The sequence below is a fragment of the Mustelus asterias genome, chromosome 20 (genome assembly GCF_964213995.1).
Source record: "Mustelus asterias chromosome 20, sMusAst1.hap1.1, whole genome shotgun sequence".
Lineage (NCBI taxonomy): Eukaryota > Metazoa > Chordata > Chondrichthyes > Carcharhiniformes > Triakidae > Mustelus > Mustelus asterias.
The window spans coordinates 59,023,549-59,049,276 of record NC_135820.1 but is presented as its reverse complement, the minus strand read 5'-3'; the positions used below and the strand labels follow the sequence as shown (position 1 = coordinate 59,049,276).

Below are 25,728 nucleotides of genomic sequence, written 5' to 3'. Positions count from 1 at the left end.
CAAAAAACAGCCAACTGCATTAATCCAAAGTATTCCTCAATGGGAGATGCGTCAACGTTACTTTTCTCAGTTTTGATGAAAATCACAGGCCTGAAACATTGGGTTGGATTTTATCAGCCCTCTGGGAATGGACCAGGAGGAGCCTATAAGATGGCATGGAAAAGGGAGTGATGGCATGCCTGTCTTCTTCATGTCACCACGTCTCCTTGCCAGTGGTGGGGTAAGTGGTGCATGGCCCTCCCAGAGGCCAATGGGAGCATTTAAGTGCTTCTGCAAATGCCACTGGCATTTACCAGTTTCAATGGGGGGGGGGGGGGGGGGGGGGGGGGGGCTGGCCACGTGGGGAAACCTCGAGTGAACCCTGTATGTCTCCCAGGAGGCTTGGTGACACCTCCTATTTGAATGTTCTTTGGCCTATGGAGGGGACTCCCAACTCAATGGCCGCCCCACAGCAATGCCGCTGCTTTCCCCTCATCATCGCTTGCCCGCCTCTCCCCTTGCCATTGGTCTGCCTGACTACCCCAATGCTCCTGGGTGCATTGCAGAACTGCCACCCTCCAGTTGGCCAGCAGCCCTATCACTTCTCAATAGGGACAGTTCCCCAATGGCAAGTTGCGGCCTTGGGTCCTGAAGACCATCAAAGTGGCTCACGGGCCTGCTGGCAGGAATCCACCTGTGATGAATAAATCCAGCTATTAAATCTGTTTTTCTCCCCACAGATGTTGGCCGATTTGAGCATTTCCAGGAATTTCTGTTTTTGTTTTGCACCAGCACTACTTTGGAATGAGTAACAATGAACATGAATTCAGACAAAGCTTTAAACCATCAACCGGTAAATCTCAGGCCAATAGCCTGTAACAATGCTCAGTGAAACTGGATGCAAAGGTTATGCATCATCAATTAGCATTTCATCACAGAGGAATGTTACTGCAATCAATGCAGTGTGAAAATGCTGGAATATAACATCGATGTATTTCTACAATTCTTACCTGCAGTACTGTCTGTTCCGCTCTGATTTGGACTTGGGCTGGGACTTTGTGAAGTGGGTGGCGTCGCTTGTTCCCATTGATCCAGTTGGTAGGTTTTTTCTCCATTCACTACAGGCTGTAAAGATAAAATCAGGTAAGGAAAATGAGATAATTTCTCATTTAATGTGTGCATTTTCTTAATTACCTCTGTTATTTGACACATGGGACCAGTTTAGGAAACTCGAGAATTCAAAGCTGGGTACAAATAATTACCTCCCATTTGTGGTATAATTCAAGCAATGAACTCTTGGTTCATGTCGGAGGGAACACTGGGGGCCACTAATTTGCATTGACTGAATCAGTCAAATTGCATTTTGATTGAATGTGAACAATGACACACAGGAAAAGAACCTCCCCGGGTCTGTCCAGCCTGTCCCATACAATTATGATGCATAATTATACATTACTCACTCTCTCACCCACCCAGAACCATGTAATCGCAGGGGAGTTCCAAAACAAAGGCAAAGATCCAGTCCAATTTGAGAAATATTATCCGGGAAATTCCTCTTCAGCCAGTTTAGGCAATCAATAAACAGTCCAAAGTTTCTAGAAATGGTGGCGCAGGGTTTGTCTTGTTGTTTTAGGGATTGAATTCCACAACTCTGTCATTCTATGAAAACTACAAACATGTGGACTTGATTCCAGACATTATATCTATATTCTTTTGGCAGTGTATTTAATTTATAAGCCTTTAGGGTTTTAAAACTGAAAATACACAGCAACGTGGTCTGAAATGTGTACCAGTAAGAGTTAAAATAACACTGATTAAAGAGACTGGAGATTAGCTTGCTTTTCAGGCAGTTCTGCACTTTACACCGGAAAATGGTCCCAGGATTTGTCTGAATTAGTGTGGGGGGTCTTGCAGTTTAATCGCACTGCAGTGGAAAGACAGGAGTTTGGCAGAAAAGAGGGTCCCTTCTTCAGGGGTACTGGAAAAGGGGAATCTGCGGTTTGTGAGGGCAGTGCAAGGCAAACATAAGGTACAATACATTTAGGGGTTGGCTCAACACTGCATCCTCAGGGCTGAATCTTAACTTCCAAAAACGAGTGGGTTGAAGCCGGGTGAGATGTGAAAACTTCAGAAATCTCTAATCTGACTCAACCCCCCCCCCTCCCCCCAAATCACCCATATCCAGGTTTAATGAGGGTGGGACAAGGGGTGGGCAGCCAATCTAGTCCCAGAAGGGGGGTTGACTACTTAAAATATTTTAACGAGGCCAGTGATCGCTAAGTAAACAGTGGCCAGCTTTGGGGAGAGATTAAGTACTTAACCCAACCTCCCCTGCCAGATAAGGGATTGAATCCACACCCCCCGCCACCCCCCCCCCCCCCCCCCCCCCCCTCAACTCCAGGATCGAAGATCTGACCATGACCACCCCAGCCCCTCTCCCCCCGCCCCCATCCTCATCCCCCTCAATACCCCCCACACTAGCAGAAGTAGATGACATACCTACACCTGCAGTCTACTCTGGCCATGTCCCAAGTGGAAGCCAAGACTGTCAATCAAGTTGACTTCCAAGCATGGAATCCGTCACACCCAAACATCATGTGGAGAAATCTGAAATTCCAGGCTTCCCAACAGAAACTCCATGGTCCCGTCAATGCAGCCTACTCCTGTCACGATCCAGCCCTTGGTGTCTTCATTGATAAAGGCAAGGCAGCAGCACACATGTTGGGCCTGACATCAATGGGTAGGGAGGTGGGAGATTCCATATCTGACAGCACTAATGCATGTCATCGAACAAACTTTGTAAAAAATTATGTTTGGTAATTGGTTCCTGGAGATTTGTGGTTATAAGAATCTATAATGGGAAAGAGCCTGTGACAAAACAAGTGGCCACAGGGAAGCAAGGTCTGAAAAATATACCCTACATAAATATTTAAATTAAAATATATTTTATCTATATATTCACCTGCAAAAGGTATTACTGGTTTTAGCACTGAATTTCCACCATCGCTTGTGATTGAAAATGAAGTATTGAAAGGGGAGGCAATCTTTTAGTTTCCACAATGCTTTTAAATATAAAGAGAAGATTTCTTGTGCCATTTCTCACTGATAGTCCAAGTCCAGAGTCCGCAGCACAGTTGTAACCTGCAGCTGCTAAAATGGAGATATGTTTAACCAGATTCTCCCTTTAAAGCCTGTTCTGTCGTAAGGTTGTTTGGTTTCTCACAAAGAGATCTGGAGGCTTGTACGGTTGAACCTAAATTGTTTATTGGTAACCCATAATTATGTATATCTCAAAAGGTGCAACCCTGCAAGGTTACTGTCCTTGGTGGCCTCTTCCAGACTCCACTACGCACAGTACTATCACATGACTCTCTATATCACTATGCAGGTGGTTATTCATGAAAGTTATTCATAAAGGCCCCGCCTTCTCAAACTTGCCGCTTGCCTGAAGTGTGGTGATCCTCAGGTTAAATCACCACCTGTCAATACTCCCCCTCAAAAGGGAGAGCAGCCTATGGTCATCAGGGACTATGGCAACTTTACCCACTGTTTCCCCAGTCCCACATTAACCCTCATTCTACTGAAAACCCCTGTATTACATATCAAGAGAAAATGGTCTAAATAATAAACTTAAGCCATTGTAACTGGACAAATTAGGTCAATTTGAGGGCTCAAGATAAAGGGCATAGAGACAACATGAGATATCTGCTTTAAAATAATAACTGTACATCTGTGACAAAGTGTGACATTTCAAAGTGTCGAGTGTGCAATTCAGTAGTATAACAATGTTGGAGGCGATTCCCCCAGCCAGTGGAGTGGGCCTGGAGACATCAACGGAGGCCGTTTAGCAGGCTCCCTGCTGAGCGCCACAACTTCGGCATGTTTCCAGGACCCGGATTTCCAGCGTCATCAGCTCCACGCCAGAAATCGGTGCGGAGCTGATTTAAATATTTAAATCTGTATTAGTGGGCCCGGGACTTAAATCTCCAGGCCCGCTAGCCACTAACCCCCCCACTAACAGGGAGCTGGCAGCCCGACCCTGCTGGAGTGAAGGGAGGCCGTGGAGGCCCCCCCCAAGGAGGTCAGGGAAAAGGAGGGGTGCACTCTGGGGAGATCAGTGGGGGTGTCCCGCTGCCACTCTGCATAGGGATCTGTGGCAAGAGGGAGGGAAGAGGCTGATCAGGCTTGGCCATTGGGGTGGGGTGGGGGGGATACATTAGGAGGCCAGCGATTGCGGGGAGGAGTCGCACGGCCAGCATTGCGGGGTCACGGGGCTGGCCAGCGATCGAGAGGCCGGCAGTGCATGTGCTGATCTCTGCTATGACAGAGTGGCGCATGCGCAGTGGCCCACTCAGCGCTAAGCTACCAGCCTCTCTAGCAGGAATAAGCCCCAGCCCCGGATTTTCAGAGTGAATCTTCCTGAGGCACTCTACAGTGCAGAGTGTGGGAGATTCATTTTGAAAATCCTGCTTAAAAAAAAAACCAGCGGGAGTTTCTCCAGTTTTTATGCGGATTCGGCAATTTGAATTGTTTTGGAAGAATCCCAGCCCTCATGTTTAGGTGACCATTATTCCTACGAAATTCATCTCCAAACTCCATGGCCTGCAGCTCGGCTCCTCCCTCTGTGACTGGATCCTGAACTTCCTAACCCACAGACTGCAATCAGTGAGGATAGGCAACAACACGATCCTCAACGACCATCCTCAACACCAGTGTCCCACAAGGCTGTGTCCTCAGCCCCTTACCATACACCTCTGGCCAAATTCCCCACCAACTCAATTTTCAAGTTTGCTGATGACACCACCATAGTGGGTCGGATCTCAAACAATGACGAGATGGAGTATAGGAAAAAGATAGAGAATCTGGTGAACTGGTGCAACGCCAATAATCTCTCCTTCGATGTCAACAAAATGAAGGAGATAGTCATCAACATCAGAAACACGCCCCTGTCTATATCAATGGGGATGAAATAGAAATGGTCAAGAGCTTCAAGTTTTTAGGTGTCCAAATAACCAACAAACAACCTGTCCTGGTCCCTCCATGCCAACGTTATAGTGGTCTCGGAAAAGCAGCCAGCATAATTAAGGACCCCACGCACCCTGGATATACTCTCTTCCAGATACAAAAGTCTGAGGACCCAAACCAACCGACTCAAGAATAGCTTCTTTCCTGCTGCCATCAGACTTTTGAATAGACTTACCTCGTTGATTTTTCTCTACACCCTAGCTATGACTAACACCACATTCTGCACTCTCTCCTTTCCTTCTCTATGTACGGTATGCTTTGTCTGTATAGCGCACAAGAAAAAATACTTTTCATTGTATACTAATACATGTGACAATAATAAATCAAATCAAAAATATTGTTCCTTTAATAAAATAACATCTTAGATTTAAGAAAGATTGCATGCCAGGTAGGGATAAAAGGAATGTGGTTGAAGTAGGTTGCTATGCACCTGAAGATTGAGAGAGAGATTAAGGGGTTTTGGAAAAGCATTCCAGAGGGAAAGGTTGTAATAGCTGAAAAATGTGCCATTATTGGTAAAGATGGACTGTGCTCGAAGGGCCAAATGGCCTCCTCCTGCTCTTATCTTCTATGTTTCTATGCCAGGAAAGCAAACCGGGAACAAGAAAGCCTTGATTTTTAAAATGTACACAACCACAGGATGTCCCAAAATGCTTTACGGGCAATCAAGTACTTTTTTTGGAATGTAGGACCAGATTCCTTGACCTCACCAGCAGCTGGGATTCTCCAGTCCCGCTGCAGTGAACGGAAATTTGGCTGTGAGCCAAATTCCCCATTCTTGCTGGCAGTGGCGACGGGGCGCGAACGGCTGGAGAATTCCCTACATGGTCTTGTTGCAATGTAGGATGTGTGATGGTGAATTTGTACACAGCAAGCTCCAACGAACAATACTGCAATAATGATCACACAATCTGTTTTTGCGATGTTGATTGAGGGTAACATTGACCAGGACACCAGAGATAACTCTCCTGTTTTTCTTTGAAATAGTGCAGCAGGATAATGTGAGGTGATTCATTTTGGTAGGACTAATTTAAATGTGGATTACAGGGTCAAAGGCAGGGTTCTGAAGACTGTGGAGGAACAGAGAGATCTTGGGGTCCATATCCACAGATCTCTAAAGGTTGCCACTCAAGTGGATAGAGCTGTGAAGAAGGCCTATAGTGTGTTAGCCTTTATTAACAGGGGGTTGGAGTTCAAGAGCTGTGGGGTTATGCTGCAACTGTACAGGACCTTGGTAAGACCACATTTGGAATATTGTGTGCAGTTCTGGTCACCTCACTATAAGAAGGATGTGGAAGCGCTGGAAAGAGTGCAGAGGAGATTTACCAGGATGCTGCCTAGTTTGGAGGGTAGGTCTTATGAGGAAAGGTTGAGGGAGTTAGGGCTGTTCTCTCTGGAGCGGAGGAGGCTGAGGGGAGACTTAATAGAGGTTTATAAAATGATGAAGGGGATAGATAGAGTGAACGTTCAAAGACTATTTCCTCGGGTGGATGGAGCTATTACAAGGGGGCATAACTATAGGGTTCGTGGTGGGAGATACAGGAAGGATATCAGAGGTAGGTTCTTTACGCAGAGAGTGGTTGGGGTGTGGAATGGACTGCCTGCAGTGATAGTGGAGTCAAGACACTTTAGGAACATTTAAGCGGGTATTGGATAGGCACATGGAGCACACCAGGATGATAGGGAGTGGGATAGCTTGATCTTGGTTTCAGATAAAGCTCGGCACAACATCGTGGGCCGAAGGGCCTGTTCTGTGCTGTACAGTTCTATGTTCTAGGATCTTTTATATCTACCCGAGAGGGTAAAAAGGTGCTCAGTTGAAAGACAAATATCATTACTTCACATTGTTCCTTATTGATAAAACTTGTATAAATGCCAACAGCTGCTGTTTCACTGTAGCAAAACTCAACTGCCAGTACAGTATGTAATGCAAATGAACGGTAATAAAACAAAATAATTTTTGTATTATCTTTCTAGCTTTTAGTAGTTCTAGTTTGTTTTGAGGTAAATCATCAACTAGCAGCAGCTGTTAGCATTTATATCATTTTTTTTATCAATACAAATCATACAGAAATAATATTTGTCTGCATCATCCAGTTAAATCAATCCATGTTGAATTATCATTCGAGTACGAGCCTGCTATCAGCTAACAGCCACCAAACCAAGTTTACCCAAAACGCAATAAAACTGTGTTTGTCTGTATTCTAATTAATTAGTACACTATACACCAGGAAGTGAGAGGTCCTTTATCCAGAGGGCACCAGGAAGCCCTCAGATAAACTAAGAAGATACAGCTGTATGCCACTGATGTAGACCCAAGGACCTGGATGTAGTGCCAAGAAAAGTTCAATGACCTTACACGACTGACCAACTTTAGGGAATCCATCTTCAAATCCCACCAATTGCACCACTGGCCTCATAGATGGCTCAGTGCATTACACACCCTTCTCTCAGCTACCAACAATCTCTCAAGAAAATATTGTACACAGTGATCTTATATGTCGAGGCAGCTGATTTGGTATTTTCAATAGATTTTCTTTCCAAATCGCAAGTTAAAGGAATATATTGAAATACCTAGTAATATTACATAATATTAATTATGTAGCTGGTCCCGTGTCTTTCATCATCCCAAATCACAATTCTAAGCAGACCATTCCAATTGTGTCCACCTCTAATCTCAGTTTTAGTGACATTATTTCTGATTCTGACGTAAGACTTGTTGCTGAATTTTTGTCTGGTTATTTTCAGATAAATGGTTGATTTGAAAGGGCAGGTTGTATGCTGTCGTCAGCCTACAGACTCATTGCCAACCGCACTAATACTTCAAAATTATAAATCCATACTCTTCCATTTTAGGCTAGTATCCAATGATTTAACCCTGTGCTGACTCATGTCTACTGTATGGTGCAGCAGCATTGTGGGGCAAAGATGATTCTGATATTGTTCCCCCACAATCTCTCTCTACCATGTTGCTATCTGCTTTAGTGACAATTAACGATGATGCGCTTCGCAGCCGTTTTACGTGGAACAGCCTGTTGAGCCATGACAGGAACAATCAGCAGGATTTAATGCCCTTGCCCATGAGGGATTTGATGGTGGAGGGGGCCAATTAATTGAGCAGGAGGGTTGGCAGGTGGGGTTCCTGCTATGCTCCCACCTTTTCCCCCAATTATGTCTGCGGCAGATAGCCTTCTTGCCATCTGTCAACTTAATGCCCTCATCCTGCCACTACCCAGCGATAGGCGCTCACTCATCATGTGAGGAGCCTGAATAGCAAACCAAGATGGGATTACTTGTGGGCTTCTTGGGGGCATAGGAGGATTTGGGTTGGGGGGGGGGGGGGCATCCCTCATTCAAAGGCACTCAGTGATTGAGAAACCTGGCATCGGGAAGGGAGGGGCCTGCTGAGAACCAGCCTCCTGCTCTTGCTGCCGACTAACAAAATTGCACCCTATCTTACCTTGAGATCCCTGTCTAAACCAGAGCAAGGTTATCTTAGTCAAAATAACTCCTACATTACATTCCTAGAGCTTCATCTAGGTATGAAACCGACATTAAAAACTTCCCCAACACAACCAGTGAATGGCGTTTCTAAGAGCTGAAATAATTATTTTTGCTGCTGCATTTGACGCAGGTGGTTAAAGGAACAATTCTCTCGTCACTAAACAATCACAGTTTCTCACAAGATGCAAGAGAACGACCCTAATTACTGAGCTATAAAATCACTTAGGAGGAATAAACCTGTATGATTCACTTATTCCTATATAACCCTTTTGAGATTAACCTGCCACACTTCACATTATACTTTAAATGTCACACTTAAAATCTGTCACATTTCAAACCTTAAGAGAAAGAAAGCAACTCATTTCATGTGAGTTTCTTCTCACTTTATGCAGCAGTCTCAAAGATTACAGAGATGTACTTAAAGGGCCATACGAGTTTACAGACAATTTCACTCAGTAGCAGAATAATGCATTGCAATATTACGTAATATAATACTTTTGTCCTAATGAGCTTGCATATCTTCTGAGCCACCACAAGCAACACCACACAAGAGCTACTGATATTGCTATAATTTATTCTCTATTAATAATCATATTCTATCATTTATATTCTGAAAAGATCAATTACTGCTGTACCATGGAATTGCTTTCTTCATCTATTGCTATTTTGTTCCGAAAATGTGCTCAACCAGACGAATTTCCTTTGTCTTGTTCAGCAAAATATTCAAACAAACTAATTATGCAGCCAATAGTCTCCAGTCATGCAAATATAAAGTATGCAATCCAATTCCAATCATTAATGAAAACTATGTGGAGAGTAAAAGCGGACAAACCACAAGACTAGAAAATCTTCCATACGTTACAATTAACCAGACTGACTTTGAATTTAACTGTAGTATAAATGTATATGAAAAATCTTCTATTGGGGGCCTCTTACATTTCTGTAGGATTTCAAGGTACTGTGAAGTGATGTTCTAAACTAACTTTAATTCTGACAATTCAGAAGCATATTTAGCCTAATAAAATACATTTTTAAGTTGGAAAAGTCAAAGGCAGGTGTACAATTAATGGCACTTTGATTTTAAACAAAGCGAATGATGTTCCATCATAAAATCCCCAAATAAATTAACTCTTATTATCTAGGTACCTCAGATTTTAAGTAAAGGATTTAAGATAACTCGTTATGTAGTATTGTCAGCGCAAGGGGAGTAGCTGATTGGTTTATAGAATCATAGAATCCTACAGTGCAGAAGGAGGCCATTCGGCCCATCGAGTCTGCACCGACCACAATCCCACCCAGGCCCTACCCCATAACCCCATGTATTTACCCTAGCTGGTTCCCCTGACACGAACGGTCAATTTAGCACAGTCAATCAACCTAACCCACACATTTTTGGACTGTGGGAGGAATCCAGAGCACCCGGAGGAAACCCACACAGACACGGGGAGAATGTGCAAACTCCACACAGACAGTGACCCAAGCCGGGAATCGAACCCGGGTCCCTGGCGCTGTGAGGCAGCAGTGCTAACCACTGTGCCACCATGCCGCCCAAATTGGATAATTAGAGACTTTATTTATTTAAGTTTCAAGTTTATTTCTGTTGTTAGTTGAATGTCCGATTAAAAGAGGCATAGCAGGCCATCTCGCTCCCCTGGAGTGCACATCCTGTTTGATGAGTGAACATCAAGACACTTGATTGTGTCCTGGACAACTACATGTGCAGAAAGTGCTGTTTGCTGGAACAGCTCGAGCTGTGGATTTCAAAGCTTGTGCCAAAGCTGGCATCACTGCAATATATACACAAGGTTGATTGGTTATTAGAGAGCATTTTTCTAGGTATGGTCACCTCATAGCTTAAGGGTTTGCAGGCAGAGAGCAAATGGGTGAGTGCCAGGCAGTCAAGGAAAACCAAGCAGCTAGTGCAGGAGTCTCTGAGTTCATCTCGCTGCCCAACTGGTTCTGAATACTGGTGAGAATGTAGCCAGAACAAAGTCCATAGAATCCTGGCAAGCTCAGCAGTACAGCGGGGACAGGCAATAGAGATAAAGGATTCTATAGTTAGGAAAACAGAGAAACATTTCAGTGGTTGCAGACATAAATCCAGATGAGTTTGTTGTTTTAAAATTTATTTATTAGCATCACAAGTAGGCTTACATTAACACTGCAATGAAGTCGCTGTGAAAATCCCCTAGTCACCACATTCCGGCGCTTGTTCGGGTACACTGAGGGAGAATTTAGCACGGCCAATGCACCTAACCAGAACATCTTTCGGACTGTGGGAGGAAACTGGAGCACCCGGAGGAAACCCATGCAGACATGGGGAGAACGTACAGACTCCGCACAGACAGTGACCCAAGCTGGGAATCGAACCCGGGTCCCTGGCGCTGTGAGGCAGCAGTGCTAATGACTGTGCCACCATGCCCTCCCAACAAGTGCTCCTGCTGACACCGTGCCACCTGTCTCCCTGGTGCCAGAGATAAGGACATCATTGAGCAACTACAGAGCACTTTGAGGGAGGAGACTCAACAGCCAACAGTCCTGGTTTATATTGGTAGCCACGAACACATAGATAGAAAGACTCCTAAGGTCCTGCTGGTGGATCTAGGAGAAAAACTAGTAAGCAGGGCCACAATGGTAGTTATATCCTAATTATTTCGAATACCATGCTCTGTTGAGGAGGAAGGGAGAGAATACAGCAGGTAAATGTGTGGCTAAGAGATGGTGCCGGAGGAGGACTTCAGATTCATGGGACATTGGGACTGGTTCTGGGGGAGAAGGGAACTGAACAGGTCAGGCGAGTTGAACCTGAATAGATCCAAGACCAACTACCTTGTGGGCAGTTTGCTAGTGCTATTGGAGAGGTTTTGAACAACTTGATATAGGTATGGGAATCAGAGGGCAACATTTGAAAGGAAAAGCAGGGTGTACGCAGAATTAGGGCAAATAGATCACATCAGAGTAGGAAAAACTAAGGTGGGGTCAGAGTAAGAAGGAATGTAATAAGGAAGGGTGGCTTTCCACCCCTATTTTTGGCAGGCAGGAATGGCAGAGAATTGAGCGGGAGTCCCAAAATAACTTTTATGCCGGTGGGATTTCCCTGCCCAAATGTCCCCACTTCTCCCATCAGTGACATAACGAGGTTCCCACCATGCAATGACAGGAACCCAATTTACACATTTGAATATAATTACCAGGCCTCCCTGCTATAACATCCCCCCCACCTAGATAACACCACCCTGGTCCGATGATGTGATGGTTCACAACAGGTTTTTGAGAATGGGGGGGGGGGGGGGGGGGGGGGGGGGGGCATGTCCCGTGATCGTGATGGGGTGTGAGGGGAGGGAGCCATCGCAGAGGGGAATTCCATGCTGGAGTGGGTGGACATGTGACAGATGAAATTTAATGCGAGGAAGTGTGAGTGCTACATTTTTGAAGGAAGTATGAGGAAGGACAATATGAAGTAAAGGATACAATTCTAAGTGAGTGCAGGAACAGTACAACCTAGGGGGCGGGGGATACATAGAACATAGAACATAGAAAGCCACAGCACAAACAGGCCCTTCGGCCCACAAGTTGCGCCGATCACATTCCCACCTCTAGGCCTATCTATAGCCCTCAATCCCATTAAATCCCATGTACTCATCCAGAAGTCTCTTAAAAGACCCCAACGAGTTTGCCTCCACCACCACCGACGTCAGCCGATTCCACTCACCCACCACCCTCTGAGTGAAAAACTTACCCCTGACATCCCCCCTGTACCTACCCCCCAGCACCTTAAACCTGTGTCCTCTCGTAGCATGTGCACAAATCGTTGAAGGCGGTTGGGCAGGTTGAGAAAGTGCTTCAAAAAGCATATGGGGTCATGGGCTTCAGAGTCATAGAAGACAAAAGCAAGGAAGTTATACTGAATCTTGATACAATACTGGCTCATCCTCAGTGAGAGTATCCTGTCCAATTCTGGACATCTTGAAAGAATGCAAAGGCATTGGAGAGGATGCAGAAAAGATTTCTGAGCATGGTTCCAGGAATGAGGGAACTCAGTTACATGGGTAGATTGATGAAGCTGGGGCATGATAGAGATGTTCAAAACCATAAGGGATTGGGACAGAGTAGGTAGGGTGAAACTGTTCTCACTGTGTTGAGAACCAGAGAACACCTATTTAAGCCAAAAGACAAGAGAACCAGAGGCAACGCGATGAAGTAAGTTTTTACACAGCGAGAGGTTAGGATCAGGAATATATTGCCCAAGTCTGGTGGGGGCAGATTCGATCATGCTTTCAAAAACGAAATGGATAAATATCTGGAAAAAAAAAGTAGCAGGACAACGGGGGAGCAGTAGGATTAGCTGAGTTGTTCTTACAGATAGCCAACACAGACACGACGAACCCAAACGACATCTTTCTGTGCTGTGATGAATCTATGATTCTTCTATGAAATATGTGGAGATAGATCTTAGGATCTTCTATCCATAAATCATACTGAAAGAGTGTATTATTGTCAGAAGTGTTGTTCTTCAATTAGAACAAACAGATGTTTAATGTCCTATGAACTTAAAACAAAAATTATAATGATATTCAAAATGATGATAATTGGGTTTCATTTCCTTCTAGATTTGAGGTGGAGGATAATGGAGCAAAGAAATTGCATGTCTCCATGTTGATTTCTCAGAATCTCTAGCTCAAACATAAAAGTACACATACCTCATCTAACGCCAAGTGATCCCAGGAAATCTATTCACTACATTGAACACCTGGATTATTGTCTTTGGTGGCAAATATCCAAACATACAGATCCTTCAGTGCATTGTATACTCTTGTTGGGATAATTGCAATCAGTGTTATACAGCTAATTTTAAGTAGTCTCAGAACACTAGGCATCTCCACATCATAGCTATTTTTAAGACATTCCCTCGACTTTGTGCACCTTCATGCAGATCTGATTACTCAAATCCCTCCTCCTACTCACAACAGTGAAGCATAATCACAGACATTGATGTTTCTTAATCCTCATTTACAGCTCATTACATGCTGTAATTCTTCATCTATTTATTGCATGCACTTGTCTGACCCCTTGTCTGATGAAATTATGGGTTCTGATGCACCAGTCATTTACAAAAATCAATTCTTCCCACAAAGTAAGTATCAGGTCTTGCCTCCCTTATGTTTTTAACATCACACTGAACAAACGTTTCTGCTGAAATACCTAATGGAAACCCAGCACAAAGGAAACAGAGAAGCATTACATCTGTGCTAGGATTAAAAGTATTTCTCTTTTCCCACTATTTTATTTATTTTATTAGTGTCACAAGTAGGCTTACATTAACACTGCAATGAAATTACTGTGAAAAATCCCGTAGTTGCCACACTCCGGCGCCTGTTCGGGTACACGGAGGGAGAATTTGGCATGGCCACTGCACCTAACCAGCACGTCTTTCGGGCTGTGGGAGGAAACCGGAGTACCTGGAGGAAACCCACGCAGACACGGGGAGAATGTGCAGACTCCACACAGACAGTCACCCAAGCCGCGAATCAAACCCGGGTGCCTGGCGCTGCAGGGCAGAAGTGCTAACCACTGTGCCACCTAATTTAAGTTTCAGAGAAAAAATTTAAAGAGACACAGATGAGGGAAGCTTTCTAGTCCAACCTGCAGAGGTTAGCTTCAGTATTGTTGACAATAAACTGGAGAAAATCTGGCTCACCCTCTTCTTGATGTCAAACAGGTTGTTGGAGTGTATGACGTGGTTTGATGAAAGAGGCAAGAGGCTAAGCATCACCAGCATGCATGTGGCCCTATTATTCCAATCATAGATTCAGTACAGCACAGAAAGAAGCCATTTGGCTGGCTGTAAGAACTCATCTAATCCCACTCCGCCAATTTTCCTCCTTTGTCCTGTAGATTTTCTTCTCTTCAGGCATTTATCCAGTTCCCTGGTTGATATCACCAAGAGGAAGCAGATAATTGGTGAAGAGATAAGACCAAGGATCTGGGTACATTGGTGCTGACTAAGTGAAGAAACCCATTGGAGGCAATTCAGTCCCACTAGTGAAACAGGTTTGAGTGCAACCTTGAGAGGGCGGTGCTCTCAAGGTGAATTGCTGGAGAGTGAAGTGGTCTACAATGCTTTGATCAACAGTGTCAAAGGTGACAAAGAGGTTGTAAAAGCTCAATCATAGTTGCCCAAGATGTAACATATGGCTTTCACCCGTGCTGCTAAAACCTTATACTTTTAGATATCTGGGAATTCCAAATATTACCTTACTTTATTCAGAGTGTTGTACAGTGATTAGAGTCATTGCACATACTTGCCTTTAGGCACTTTATATAACTAAAACCATCTCCCTTAACCAAACAGCAAAAATTTTACATTCGTAAAAATATTTATATGCGCGTGCTATTATGGTACCAGGATACGGAAGATCTCCCCTGCTCCAAATAAAACAGCACCAATATAAAAATGCTTTATCCTATGTCTGCAATGTCCCATGAATAGCAATGAGATGAAAGTAAATGACCAGTTAATCTTTTTTTGGGGAGAATTGATTGAGCAAGACACTGGTAGAATTTAAGGCTCTTCTCTGGAAAGATTCATAAATATTTTAACGTTTATACAAACAGGCAGTTTAATGCCCTAATTGAAGAACAATACTTCTGACGATACAATATTCCTTCAGTACTGCACAAGAGAATCTACCTAGGCCCAGGTTTTCACCACGACGGAAAAGCATTTCCTATTTTTGCAGGAGTGGGGCTAGAGACATGCATGTGCACTTTACAGAAGCAGCTAGCCATTTAAATCACCAGCTGCCTCCACTAAAATGGGATTTTGATAGTCCAGAAGTGTGAAACACAGCATGTGAAGATTAGGCCAAGCAAGAGCCAGCCTGAACTTTTGTACTTTTGTTTGGATAGCCAGGATTCTTCTTTGGATATAGTCCCAGGCCACCTTTGGAAGTGGAAGTGCACCCTTTGTGGTAGGTAAGACACACCCTTTGAGAGAGGTAAGGTACCCTTTGCGAACGTTCAAAGTAATCACGGTTGCGTGTAAAAAGTGCATTTACACATTGCAATTGTTTGGAACTGTCAACCTAATGAAGAACTGCCAAAACTGTCAAAGAACTGACAAAACTATTTGGACTTGTCAAAGGTGATATTGGATTTCACCATGCTACACTTGGCTTTAAATTATAGGCTATAATTTTCGGATGTGTTGCAATGACTGAATTTACAAAGTAACATTATCATAGTGGGATGTCTGTTAAGTGAGCAGTATGATTGACAGCTCCAAGTGGTTAGAGAATAGACAGGTTTGTTTTCATAAGAGATTAGTTGAAAGAATGTTTATGGATTGAATAGCTTGTTTGTCGATGAAAGTGTTTCTCGTTTAAAATAGCGATGTCATTAATAGACACAACTTTATGTCAACAAGACTCCTGGGACAGAATTGAGGGCGGTTGAGGCTGGCTGCAACAGCAGAGGCCTGACTGCTCTCTCAGGCCTCTGCTGTTACTATTGCACATATGCAGACATAGAGGTCTGTGCATGCGCAATAGCTCCCTCTGCTGCTGGCTGGTGAATTAAGCCCCGCCCACTGCCTGTAGCAGCTAGAAATGGTCAAGCTCAGTTTTTCATGCACTATCTGCACAAGGGCAGTGCGGTGAGACAATGGTTAGCACTGCTGCCTCACAGTACCAGAGACAGGTTGAATTCAGCCTTAGGCGACATTCTCCCCATTTTCCTCCGGGTGCTCCGGTTTCCTGCCACAGTCCAAACGTGCAGGTTAGGTGGATTGGATATGCTAAAATTGTCCCTTAGTGTCCAAAGATGTGTAGGTTGAATAGATTAGCTATAGTGAATGTGCAGGGTTACGGGGATAGGGCAGGAGGATGGCCTGGGAAAAACACTCTGTCAGAGACTCAGTGCAGACTCGATGGGCTAAGTGGTCTTCTTCTACACTGTAGGGATTCTATGATTCAATTTGAATTTGTCTGGCATGGCGGCACAGTGGTTAGCACTGCTGCCTCACAGCGCTAAGGACCTGGGTTCAATTCCTGGCTTGGGTCACTGTCTGTGTGGAGTTTGCACATTCTCCCCTGCGTCTACGTGGGTTTCCTCCGAGTGCTCCGGTTTCCTCCCACAGTCCAAAGATGTGCGTGTTAGGTGGATTGGCCATGCTAAATTGTCCATTAGTGTCGAGGGGATTGGCAGGGTAAATGTGTGGGGATACAGGGATAGGGTCTGGGTGGGATTATCGTCAGTGCAAGCTCGATGGGCCACATGGCCTCCTCCTGCACTGTAGAGATTCGACGATTCTATTCTATTCTATTCTATTCTATGAAGATTAGGTATAAAAACTCACCCAACAAATGGATCTTCAACTCTCCCATTTTCATGCTAGCTGGACACTTAGAATCATTCTGGTAAAGTTCCGCCACTAGGTTTGCCTGTGGTGCATATTAGGTGAGTTAGCAAGGGCAAAAGGTGGCAGGCGAGACGCATGAGTTGGCATGAATTGGATTGGGGCAATAAAGAGCCATGGGGATGTGGGGGAATAAGTCATATGAGGGGCCATGAGGATGGGTACAGGGTCATGAGTTGGAATAGGGGGTTTGATAGTAGGTGAACATGGATTGGCACAGGGAATGTGAGGGACCATGGTGGGTGGGTAAAAGGTCATACGTTGGCCTAGGGAGTATGAGGAGCCATGGGGGGTGGGAGTGTGAAATGACATAGGTTGGTTTGGATAGGGCCTGGGGGAATGTGTGGGTGTGAAGAGTGAGGGCTGTTTTTTTTTTGTTTAAATCATTTTGATACTGAATTCACCAAAGAGCTGGAGTAGAGGTAGACTTTCTGCCCAGCCCACCTCCACACCCGGCAGCCTCCACACTGGCTCCGGTGGTGGCAGGCCAGACTGCTAATCCAATCAACTTCAAATGCTGGAAATCTGAAAAAAAAGTAGGAAATGCTGGAACTACAGAACAGGTTTTTATCTATTTTATGTTTTCTTTTAATTAGTGTCACAAGTAAGCTTACATTAACATTGCAATGAAGTTACTGTGAAAATCCCCTAGTCGCCACACTCGGGCGCCTGTTCGGGTACACGGAGGGAGAATAGCATGGCCAATGCACCAAACCAGCACGTCTTTCAGACTGTGGTTGGAAACTGAAGCACCCGGAGGAAACCCACACAGACACAGGGAGAATGTGCGGACTCCACAGAGACAGTGATCCGAGTCAGGAATCGAACCCGGATCCCTGGCGCTGTGCGGCAACAGTGCTAACCACTGTGCCACCCATAGCTTTAGTCCATTATCTTCTGTAATAATTAGCAAACTGGGCTACTTTGTCTATTTAAATGTGCCACCACTTCCAGCAGATTTGAAAGGCAGAAAGCATTAAATCCGGTAGCTTGCCACCGCTACCTACCCTGAATTATAACAAGTGACGATCAGGCAGGGATTGGGGGCAGGGAGGTAGGCGGGGTAGATGGCCCACCCCCAGTGGCCTACATGAAGCCCTTGAGCAATTAATTCCCAATTAAGGGCCTCATCCCAATACTGCTGGGATTTAACCAGCAGCAGGAGAAGCCCATGCCAATTGCCCAGCCCAGCGAGCTTCCATGCATGTGCTGAAAGGGGTTTGTCCCTTAATCCAATTGGTGGGCCCTCCCAAGGTGTAACAGCCTCACCTCCCCCCACCACCACCCTCTCCTCTCCAGATATACCTTCCGAGTCCCCGGTCATCAAGGCCCAAATCTCACCGGCACCTCTTTCTCTATTATCCCATCCTGCCTATATCTGGCTCTCTCCAGAGATGTGGAGATGCCGGCGTTGGACTGGGGTAAACACAGTAAGACTTCTCACAACACCAGGCTAAAGTCCAGCGGGTTTATTTGGTAACAAAAGCCACTAGCTTTCGGAGCGCGCGCTCCAAAAACTAGTGGCTTTTGCTACCAAATAAACCTGTTGGACTTTAACCTGGTGTTGTGAGACTTCTTACTCTCTCCAGAGATCCAGCAATGATTCCCGGTGAAGGCCCGAGTGCAATTCTGGCAGTGGCCACCACTCCCGATGCCCTTTGCCGGTAAAGGAGAGCTGCCCACCTCTAAATTGACAACAGCTCAATGAAGCGGGACTTCCTGTTCCTGTGGGGAGGAAGTCCTACCTCCAGTCTATCAACGACCAATCAATCCTCTACTGAATGGGCTCTCTCCTGATTTTTCAGCCGAGGAGAGATTCTGGTGCCCTGTTAAAGCCAGCCTGGGAAAAGAGTTTAGACTCTTTTAGGACTGAACAGGTAGAGAAGAAAACACAGGTAGAATTGAGTTAATTGTGCTAGCCTGTGATATTGAGAGACTTGCGTTTGGTATATTGGTCTCTGGACAGATGCTTTACGTTGTTGGCCCTACGTCAAAGTGTTCACCTGTCTTTCTCTAATCATGCCACACCTGCTGTTTATTTTCAGCATCTTCTATGACTTTGAAAGCTGTAAAGAGTGGGAGCCAATTACTGATGTATGAAGATCACCTAAATGAGTTAAGGAAAGGCACTTAATAAAAAGACTGCACAAACAAAATGAAAACTCAAGATCAGAGAATGAAGTGGTTGAGAAGAAAGGATGAAGTCCAAATTCAATGCTCAGAACATAGAAATACAAAGAAAACTATTTTCAAGAAAATAATTCTAACCCACTCTATTCCCACGCTTCTTTAATCCCTTTTCTTCAGAAAACAAGAGAGTTGCAACATTATCCAGAGGAAGAGATAAATGTTGCAATAACTGTGTATATCAGGAATACCTGTGTATATGTATATCAGGAGAGGGTGCAATGGTCAGTATGCCTGCAAGATTTCTCATACCTTAAAATGTCATTGTGCTGAACTTTGCAGCACAAGTTCCATATTGTAAAACTTATCCCACGTTCTGAAATTTGTCTTAATCTTGGTTGTATATGGCCAAAAGTGGAAAGGTCAAAGCGGGAAGAGTGGGGGTTGAAGTGGCAGCCGACAACAAAATCTGGTCTGGTGCCGACCGTGCGTGAAAACGGGAGAGATTTAGACCTATTTTTTCGGTGAGAGAAAAATTCAAATCTTATGCCACTTCGGGAAATAAATGAGGCAAAGTGTGATTCTCACCAGTAGACGGAAGTGGACGGAGTCTATTCATGATTCTATGCAGGGAAGCCAGCTGCTGAATGCTAGAGGGCGCTATTGTGCATACATCTGATCTCCCAATACTGCACTGGGAGATATCTCATTCCACCCCCACAGCACACTCCCACCATGACCAACGTCCCAGCGATCTCCCATTCCCACATGCTGCCTCCCCTTAGGCCCCGCCCCCACCCCTTTGACCCTGCCCCTTGACACTTCCCGGTGCCCAGTGGGAAGTGCCAGGATGCCCGGTGGCCAGTGCCAGGCTGGCACCGCCACCCCCTCCCCTGACTGCCTGGAGGGAGGTGGGGGGGGGCCTCATAGGCCTAGGATTCTATCAGTGAGGCCACCGCATCTGCTCACCGTTGCTGGGGACCATAAGTGATCCTCGTTGGTGAGGCCCTCCACCGGCAAGGCCGTTAAGACAACAGAGCCCGGGACGATTGCGTCAGGGTTTCACTAATAATATTAAAATCAGAATTTAAATATTAAAAGCAGCCCGGGCACGAGGCTGATTACGGTGGCAGATCGAGGTCGGCAAGATCCCGAGAGGCAAGAAACCAGGCACGAACCCGGTTTTCCGCCTCTCTCGCAATCTTACCGGCTCACCACGCCAGTCAACCGGAGTGACGAGCCAGTAAGATCGCCCCCATTGTGTTTCCAGCTTCAACTGACCCATGGTTTAAAGATTAAATACAAGATCAAATTGTGCTTCTATTTAATGCTCACCATCACAAAATAATTGTTCAAAATTCTGAATGATTAAGGAAAGAAAATCAGCATTGAGGGCTATCTCTGAAGACCAAAACAATTAGTTAGAAGCTTTGTTTTCAGCAGAAGACTTGTTTTGTGAAAAATCCTCCTATTTGAAAGATGCTTTTTAAAATGGAGGTGTAGGATTAAAGGTCATGACTAATTTTCAACCTTAACTTAAGTATAAAATTGTGTTTCAATATCTGGCTTCCCCTTTATCTGTGCTTGTAAAAAACCCATTTCAATGGTAGAATTTTGAATAAAAGCACATTGTAGGTTTGAGAGTTAGAGATGGTTCTTATAAAAACAGAGTCTTTAGAAAACAACTCTTATAAAGACCGATAGCAAAGACACACTTTCTGCTCTATCGGTTTTGTCTGGGGCTGTAAAGCAGAATAATTCATTAGCTTGGTATAAATGCCCAGTACAAGTCTCCTCTGGAGTTCAGCTGTAAATCATTCAGTGCATGTCTCTGACAGGTCATTCAATACCTCCAAGAACATTAATCAATTAAGGAAGCTCCTCAGAGTAAACCCCTGGGGAGTGCATTCCTACCATATCATTTTGTCTCGCATTAAATGTGGTGTCTACAGGATTAAAATTTAAATAAGACAACAGCTTACCAATAACCTCTGGAAAGAAAACTTTTGCGACTAGACTGTCACTCAATAATAATCTGCCAAAGTATTCAAACAAGTAGTCACAGAAGTGGCCATGTTGCACGGGGTGCCCGTCATGAGACTGCCGAGCTTGGGGCCCAGCGCAAGGCAGGTGGGGGGAGGAAGCAGCAGCAGACCAGGGATGTGTTCCTTGCGGTTTGGCACTGGCTGGAGCCAGCAGTGGAAGGAGGGGTGGGGAGGGAGGAGCTGCAGTCTGGGGGGCACAGAGCACGGTGATGGGGGTGTGGGGTGCAGAGCTTAGAGGTGGAGGTTGCAGAGCTCGAGGCTGGCTGGTGTACAGCGCATTCCCCCTGGCTGCTGAGCAATCCCCGAGGGCTCTCTTTTATATAACGTATCAGCCAGGATCAAATGATGGAACAGACTTGATGAGCCAAATGGCCTAATTCTGCTCCTGTATCTTATGGTCTTTATGAATGGGGACGCGAATCCCAGTTCTTGTCTCATCATACTTCACAAATAATGTTTAACTCTTTTCAATATGGAAACAGAACATTCACTGGAAGCATTTGTGACAGATATTGTTAAAAATATTTTCAGAATGGTTTCCACATTTGGAAAAGTTGCCTACAAACCATCACGTAGAATTCTGTACAAATCAGCTGGTGATCTTGAAGCACAGAGCTCATCATTATTGATGAAATGAATGAATTGTTTCACTTTATTTCAAAAAGATTTATGTCTATGTCCTCTTGGTAGAATTTACTTAATTTCTTATTGCAGAGCTTTTAAGTATCTTCATCCAAATTTCTATCGAAAAGCACAGCCGCTTTCTTCAGAGATGCACTTCTACTCTGCAATTGCACAATTATTGTGTCACATGTAGCACTGACAGTCTCAATGATGACCTTCTCTTTCCTTTTTAAAATGCTTTAATTGTCTCTACTTTCATTGAAAAAAATAACTTTCGGCACCTTGTTCTCTTCTCATCGTCAGAGGGATGTGTATTTTTTGTTAATATTAGGGCTTCTGCTTCCACCAAGATATAGTTATTTCAAACCTCCATGACAAAACTTTTAATTGAAGCTAACAATCATGCAGCATTCAATAAAGTTGCACCAATATTTTGCAGTGATTTGCTGATGTCATTAATTCTTTGAAGTAAACTGCTCCACAAAAAAAGTAAAAGCAGCAATGTTGTAATTTTCAAACTTCTCTGCTATGGATTTTGTTTCAGCTTTCATATGTGGTTTTTCTGAATTTGTTGCAGCTACGTCTAACAGAGTTTCCTTTATATCAACAAAGTTAATTTTCAATGTCAAAACAGCATTTACATGAGTGGATCACCTGGTGTCACAAATTTTTCTGACCGCCAAATATTTTCCATATGTTTTCTCCACATGTGATTGCAACATATTCCACCAATGTGTGGAAACAAAGCAAAAAGGCATACACGTTTTGAACAAAGTCAGAAAAATGTACAGCTGCAGCACTGCAAATTAAGTTGAAGGAGTGACTGGAACATGGGATGAATAATGTACAGGGGCATGCATTGTCCAGTCTTGCTTGTAGAGCTGAATATTTTCTGTCATATTGGCAGCTTTATCAAAGCTCTGCCCACAACAATTTTTGATGCCCAAACCTAAATTTCCAATGATTTCCAAAACAGTTGTCTCCAGGCACTAAGAAGTATGGGATTGTAGCTGGACAAAACAAAGAAACTGCTCTACAACTTGACCATCGCCGGTCACATATCTTACAATTAATGTTAATTGGTCCACGTGACTCACATCTGGTGTTGAATCAACTATTATGGAATAGTATTTACATCTTTTACTTCATTCGTGAATTTGTTTCTGAGCCGCTTTGCCAGTACATTGATGAAGTCATCGTAGGTTTTGTGTGTTAAAATGTTGGTCTTCCTTGAGCCATAACATTGATAACTTTTAAAATGCTCTTTGAGAAGCTCATCAAATTCACTGAGATATTTAAGGCAGGTTAGCACAGTGGGGGCGGCACGGTAGCACAGTGGTTAGCACTGCTGCTTCACAGCTCCAGGGTCCCGGGTTCGATTCCCGGCTCGGGTCACTGTCTGTGTGGAGTTTGCACATTCTCCTCGTGTCTGCGTGGGTTTCCTCCGGGTGCTCCGGTTTCCTCCCACAATCCAAAGATGTGCGGGTTAGGTTGATTGGCCAGGTTAAAAAAATTGCCCCTTAGAGACCTGGGATGCGTAGGTTAGAGGGATTAGCGGGTAAAATATGTGGAGGTAGGGCCTGGGTGGGAGTGTGGTCGGTGCAGACTCGATGGGTCGAATGGCCTCCTTCTGCACTGTAGGGTTTCTATGATTTCTATGATTTAAAGAATTACTTCTTTGAGTTAACAATGATGACTCATCATGTCCTCGGAGTGATCGTCCCAAACAGCAGTTTGACTGTGGAAACAACACATCCCAGTACTTCCCTCCAATAAGAACATTCCTTTTCAAATTGAGCCAATAACACAAAATCAACTCTTCCAGATAATTTACATCTTAGAAAGAATGCACACATAGCTTTAATATAAACTTTGAAAGTTTCATGATCGCCAATATTTCATCCAACATTTCTCCACGTAAGAAAGAGTACCTTTGACAAATCCTTGTTTCTCTTGACTCAGGTTAGGGAATAATTGCAAATAAAACAGCAGACTGCCCTAGAGGCTGCCGAAAAAAATCCAACCAATTTCTAATTTTTGTCATCCCATTTCTCTTCACCTTGAGAAAATGGGGACTTGTGAAGTCTTCTAACTTGCTTTCGGCTTCCAAGCTCAAATGCTTTTTCACAAATGTTCCATATTTCCTATTTAGTATGAAATATTCTATCATACCCCATAGAACAGATTTTGGCCATAAGGCAATGTCTTCAGGGTAGGTTTCTTCCCTCATTTCAACAGAAGAAATATCTTGTAGTTCTATTGCTATTTCAGATTCTATTTCTTGTTCAACTTTTGCAGGTGATGTGGTTTCTCTGGAAATCGCCGGAGCGGTACGGTGGCACAGTGGTTAGCACTGCTGCCTCAGTGCCAGGGACCCAGGTTCAATTCCGGCCTGCATGTCTGCATGTTCTCCCTGTTTCTGCGCGAGTTTCCTCCGGGTGCTCCGGTTTTCCCCCACAGTCCAAAGGTGTGCGGGAGGATTGGCCATGATAAATTGTCCCTTAATGTCAAGGGGATTAGGAGGGTAAATATGTGGGGTTACGGGGATAGGAGAGGACCTGGGTGGGATTGTTGTCGGTGCAGGCTCGATGGGCCAAATGGCCTCCTTCTGCACTGTGGATTCTATGAGATAATTCACCCACACTTTTGATGGATGAGGATAAATGTGCAGTTTGTGCACTGTTCAATACTTTCAAAGTATTTAAAGTAAAATGACAAACTGTCTTCTTGCCTAGCTTTATTCTCTTGCCTCACCTTCAATTTTCTGCATTTTTGACTGCCAGATTTGTAGTGTCACTTCACATTAACTGATACTGATTGAAATTAATTCTCTGAAACAGCAGGCTTTTGCCCTCCTGAGCCCTGGGGGTTGAGTCAATGAAGCTCCCCTCGTTACTTGATGGCTACCGAGTCCCGACCAACAGGTTCACCACCTCGCCCGGCCCTGGCAGCACCTCACTTCACCTTGCTGGCTGTCTGGCTCACTGGCTGGTCTGCCCTCCTCAGCCCTGGGTCGAGATTGAGAAACCCGTTGGCTGTGTTTTTCTCAAAACTAAGTTAAGTAAAACACAGGATCTTCACCTCTGCTGCCTCTCTCCCTCCTAGTCACCTCAAACAACATTCAGACCAGTGTTTTCCCGCTCTAAGGAGACACCACCAATCGGAGTCTGATGTTGTTCTGCATTGCCTAGTGATAGGTTCATTTTTGAGTCCATCAGGCTCTGACTGGTGCCCACAGACACCAGCCTCCCGACCCACCCACCCACCCCTGCCCCCATTGGTACGTGCCCTGTGCCCAGGCACTGTGTGTTTCAATGTAAATCTGCCTCTGTTCACGATGTGGAGATGCCGGCGTTGGACTGGGGTGAACACAGTAAGAAGTCTCACAACACCACCGACTTTAACCTGGTGTTGTGAGACTTCTTACTCTGTTCACGATGCCAGGATCCTGATCCATCGTCTGAAATTCCACCCAGAGCCACATAAGGAGACAATAGGACAGATAACTAAAGGTATGATTAAAGAGATAGGTTTTGCAGAACACCTTAAAAAAGAGAAGGAGAGAGCTTGAGGAAGGAATTCAAAGCTTAGGCTCTGCGTAGATGAAGACACAGCCAATAATGATGAAATGATTACAATCATGAAGATGCAAAAAGCCAGAATGGGAAGAGGGTTGTGGGGCTGCAGGCAGTGACAGATAGGGACGGTGTGACCACGGAGGGATTTCGAAACAAGGATGAGAATTTTAAAATCTTGACAGATCATTAGCTACTTAGGTCAGCAAACACTAACGTGATCGATGATTTGGACCACATGCAAATCAGGATAGAAGCAGTGTATGGAATTTCCAACTCTAGGACATGATTATTGTTTTTGATTTTTGGAAGAGCTAAATTCACGTCGGTGGGGAAAGATGGGAGGCCGGTCAGGAGAGTGTTAGAATAGTCAATATTAGAGGTAATGGGACAGCTCGCTCAACTAATGAAGTAAATGCACTATGGTCACAGG

At 44.6% G+C, this 25,728-nt stretch overlaps 1 protein-coding gene across 1 annotated transcript in view; it reads right to left on the bottom strand.

Annotated features, from left to right (window-relative positions):
- dnmt3bb.1 (DNA (cytosine-5-)-methyltransferase 3 beta, duplicate b.1) overlaps positions 1-25,728 on the bottom strand; it is a 233,427-nt gene that overhangs the window by 172,665 nt on the left and 35,034 nt on the right. Inside the window, exon 3 of the mRNA XM_078236641.1 lies at positions 990-1,104. Coding sequence (XP_078092767.1) covers positions 990-1,104 — 115 coding nt within the window. The remainder of the gene's footprint in view (positions 1-989; positions 1,105-25,728) is intronic.